The following is a 3,994-nucleotide window of genomic DNA, read 5'->3' on the forward strand; positions in this document are numbered from 1 at the left end:
TCCATTTTCCTGTGGAGGTACCCATTTTTAGCCTGCAAGGTTTGAATTGGACTGACCCCTAGCCCTGGCTGCAGAGCTGGGTCATCCAACCAATGTCCTAGGGCCCCTGGCTGGAGTGGTTCATTTGGGGACAGCATGTGACTTGGTCTTTTTCTGGGGACACGATGCTGGTGTGGCTGAGCTGGGAGAACTTGGGCCTGCAGCTAAAGGACCATCTCATCACCACGAGGCCTGTGAAAAAAGTTGGCCCTCAGGAAGGCTGAGCTGCCTGATGGGAACGTGCTGATGATCCTGTTTGTGCTCTGGATCCAGCCATGCCTGACCTCCCCTTGCAGTAATGCAAGTAATTAAAATATTTCTTTTTTTGTTAAGCCAGTTTGAGTTGAGCCTTCCATCACATGCCATAGAAGAGCCCTGAATTCAAATCTAGGTTCTGCCATAAACTTGGAAATGATCCTCAAATGCTAAACCTTCCAGAACTGTGAGATAATGAACTTGTGTTGTTGTGGGGTTTTTCTGGGGTTTTGTTTTTCAAGTGGTTTGTTACTGCAGCCACAGGAAATGAATACCCTGGCTTCTGTGAGTGTAGATTCTTCCTCTGGAAAAATGATTAATTCATGGCCTTCCATAGACATATTCAGGTACAGCAGTGAATAAAATTTATAAAAACCCCTGCTTTTGGGGAGACAAGAAGAAAGGACAGAAGCAAATTGTTAAGCAACTTCTGGTAGCAGTAATTGTTATGAAGAAATATAGAGCAGAGTGAGGCATTAGCAATAGGAGTGGAGCAGACAGGTTATTTTGGATGGGGATCGTTGGGGGAGGCGCCTCTCCGGAAGTGGCATTTGAGCAGAGACCAGAAAGGAGTGAGCCACGTGGGTCTGGAGGAATAGTGTCACAGAAAAAGGAACAGTATGTGCAAAGGCCTAAAGCAGGGACAAGCCAGACCAGCTGGATACCATGTGCCTGGCCCAGTGAGGGGACAGAGGCAAGAATAGACACTGAGGAGTCTCCCTGCTCAGCCTTCCTGAGTGCTCACTTTGTTCACAGGCCATGTGGTGACCAGATGGCTCCAGGATCCAGGCCCAGGTCTTCTCAGCACAGCAGCTCCAGGAAAAGTCCCAGGGCTGTGTGTCTTATTGGCCAGCTGGGAGTCACATGCTGTTCCTGAACCACTCACTGAGGCCAGGGTGCCTGGAGCACTGCTGGGCTGGTGGGGATGTGGACTGGACCAGGGTCGGGAGGACCAGGCAGGATGAAGCTATAATGTGCAAGCAACATGATGCAGAGAAGCGCCCGCTGACGACAGGGGAGGCACCCAGGCCAAGCCCCAGTCCTGGGCGGGGAGGCTTCCTCAGAGACCACAAACTCTAGAGGAGCCTCAGGACCAGGGAGGCTGTCCGGAGGCTCCATCCTGGATGTGACAGGCCTGGGATGATCTTGGGATGTCCCTGAGGAGATGCCCAGCAGGTGGTTGGTTCTCTAGGGCTGGAGTAGAGCAGAGCTGGGCTCGAGATGTGAATTTGAGACTTCTTGGTGACCAGGCAGTAATTGAAGCTGCGGCCCCAGTGAGATGCCAAGTGAGGAGGAAGCATGAGTAGAGGAGAGGCCCCTAACAGAGCTCAAGGACACCTGCCTTCCCCTGGGAAGCTGGGGGAGAGGAGGAGACTTCTGGGGCCTGTGGAGTGTGGAAGGCAGGGAAGTCAGTGCCCACGCTGCTGCGAGGCCAGGTAAGCAAGATGGCTCAGCTTCCCTAGGTCATGCCTGTAAAGGTCAAGCCAGGACTTCTGGACCCAAGACCAGGCGTGATGGTGACTCAGGGGAGGCAGTGAGGGAAGGTGGACGGGACAGGGGACATGACCCCAGCTGGTGTCAGCCTCAGCCCGACCCAGGTGGGACGGGGGGAGTTGGAGGTTGGCCCTGAAGTGTGAGCTGCCCCCAGAGGTAGCTTCCCCTGAGGCAAGCAGGCCAGCTTAGACCTCTGGCCAGTCCTTCACTGGCCACGCCCCCGGCAGTCCCCCATTGGTTATCCCCTGGTGGTCACTGGCCACTCCTGTCCCAGAGGGGGTGAAGGTGTCTCCTGGGCCATGTGGCTCCTTCTCTGCAGTGGGGCAGCAGTGAGCCTCCTTAGCTGGGAAGAGAATCTGGTGGCACCAGTGACGGCTTCTACATACTGTCCAGCCCTGTTTCTGATGGCTGGCGACAGTTTCTGTCGCCCCGGGGGAACCACAGGTTACTGGCGGCTCCTGGGGCCCAAGAGTAATCTGTACGCTGTAACAGCTAATGCTTACTGACTGAAACACCTGTGTGAACCTTCTGGTTATGGAACAAATGACCCCACAACTTTGACACTTGAAACAATAACACTCATTCATTTACCCCAAAGCAGGAGCTGCCAGTCAGGTACCTCCAGGTGGCTTGTGCCTCCTCACAGCATGGCCACTGCATACCATGCCAACACCCACAGGGGTACCTGTCACCTTTCATGATGACAGGTACATACAGCCAAGTACTGTCACAAAAGCCACCAAGCGCGAGGGGGGGACTCAGTTTCCATTTCTTTCCTGCCCCTGGAGGGGGTTGGGAGATTTTGGAAGAGCCAGTGGGAAAAGAAAGGAAGGTGGGGCTGTTACTGATTTATCAGTTACCGGCCAAGGGCAGGTGCTGGGAAACTGGAGGAGGCAAGCTGGTTCCTGCCAAAGGTAGCTGGAGAAAGGCTTTAGATTCCCTCCTTGTGTGTGGTCTCCCTCAGTCAACAGGGGTGGCCTGGATCCCATTTGACAGAGGAGGAAGCTGAGGCTGGACCTGCCTGCACCTGATCTGGGCTAGCAGTGTGTTTCCTGCAGAGTCCTGGGTCCAGGAAGTGATCCCACTGGTGGGAGGGGGACACTCAGGTACTTGGTGACTGTCTGGTGTGCCTAGATCCTGGATGGGTTCCCTGCCCACCCCCCAATCCCATGGTGTTGGAGGTGGTGTGGGTGTGGGTGACTGGGGCTTGGGCCCTGTTGGCCCCTTGCTGGTGGTGTGACCTCTGCTCCTCTGGGCTTGGGTTTCACCATCTGCCAGATGTGGGCAGTGGTTTACCTTCTGCATAAGACAGTGGTGAGGCAAGACACTGCAGGCCTTGGACTTGTTGGCTGTTTCCGTCATCACCATCATGACTACTGGCCCAGCTGACCTCTTCCCTTGGCGGCTGGGGTAAATCGAGGACCAGAGAGGACCTGCTCTGGCAGGGGGTTCGGGGAGGGACGGCTGGGGGCCGCCCGTGCCTCCCAGATCTTGGGGCTGTGGGTCCAAGGCATCTCACTGGGTGTCCCAGTGCCCTCCGCTCCCATGAAGCCGAGTGCAGGGGCACCCTGGTTTCTGGGCAGCGGTGGGACTCGCTGGGGCTGGCTGGCGTTTCCCCGAATGGAGAGCGTTTCTGGGGACGTGTGCTGGGAGTGGTCACAGGCGCTTGCACACACATCAGGTCTGCCTGGGGAACAGACTTTATTTCTGCTCAGGAGAGGCGAACCTTGGTGAATGTGCGGGGAGGGACCCTTGCCCCCTCCCCCGCTGAAGGGGACTGAGGCACCATTCCAGGTGGGAAGCTGGCATGCAGGGACACCCCAGTCCTGGCCCCCGGAAGTGCTCCGCCCAGAAGCAGGTGAACAGGACCTGAGGGCCCTGTATGTCCAGGCGGAGGAGGAGGCGGCGGCGGAGGGCGGGGCTCAGCCCACGGGCTTGACCTTAGCGATGAAGAGGGCCGCGGCCTTCTCCAGGAACTCCTCCCGGGTCATGGGGGCGCTGGGTCGTCGGGCCACCAGTGCGCGGTCCATAGCCAGCGCCAGGCTGTCGGGCCCCAGGCGCGAGCCCGCCTCCAGGTAGCGCGCGGGCGCGGTATCGTCGCTGGCCTGCAGAGCCCCCTCCAGCGTGTCCAGCACGGCCTGGCCCAAGCGGCGGTCAGCCATGGCCAGGCCCGGGTCCTCCCGCAGCCGGTAGAGGGCGGCGGGGC

At 57.7% G+C, this 3,994-nt stretch overlaps 2 protein-coding genes across 2 annotated transcripts in view; both read right to left on the bottom strand.

Moving 5' to 3' along the window:
* CDC34 (cell division cycle 34) overlaps positions 1-3,335 on the bottom strand; it is an 11,498-nt gene extending 8,163 nt beyond the window's left edge. The window contains exon 1 of the mRNA XM_010844654.1: positions 3,179-3,335. Within this exon, the coding sequence (XP_010842956.1) occupies positions 3,179-3,335 (157 nt within the window). The remainder of the gene's footprint in view (positions 1-3,178) is intronic.
* A 137-nt stretch (positions 3,336-3,472) lies between these two features.
* Positions 3,473-3,994, bottom strand: part of TPGS1 (tubulin polyglutamylase complex subunit 1) — a 4,667-nt gene continuing 4,145 nt past the window's right edge. Inside the window, exon 4 of the mRNA XM_010844610.1 lies at positions 3,473-3,994. Within this exon, the coding sequence (XP_010842912.1) occupies positions 3,711-3,994 (284 nt within the window). The 3' untranslated portion in view covers positions 3,473-3,710.

The sequence above is a fragment of the Bison bison genome, unplaced genomic scaffold (assembly GCF_000754665.1).
Source record: "Bison bison bison isolate TAMUID 2011002044 unplaced genomic scaffold, Bison_UMD1.0 scf7180017864203, whole genome shotgun sequence".
Lineage (NCBI taxonomy): Eukaryota > Metazoa > Chordata > Mammalia > Artiodactyla > Bovidae > Bison > Bison bison.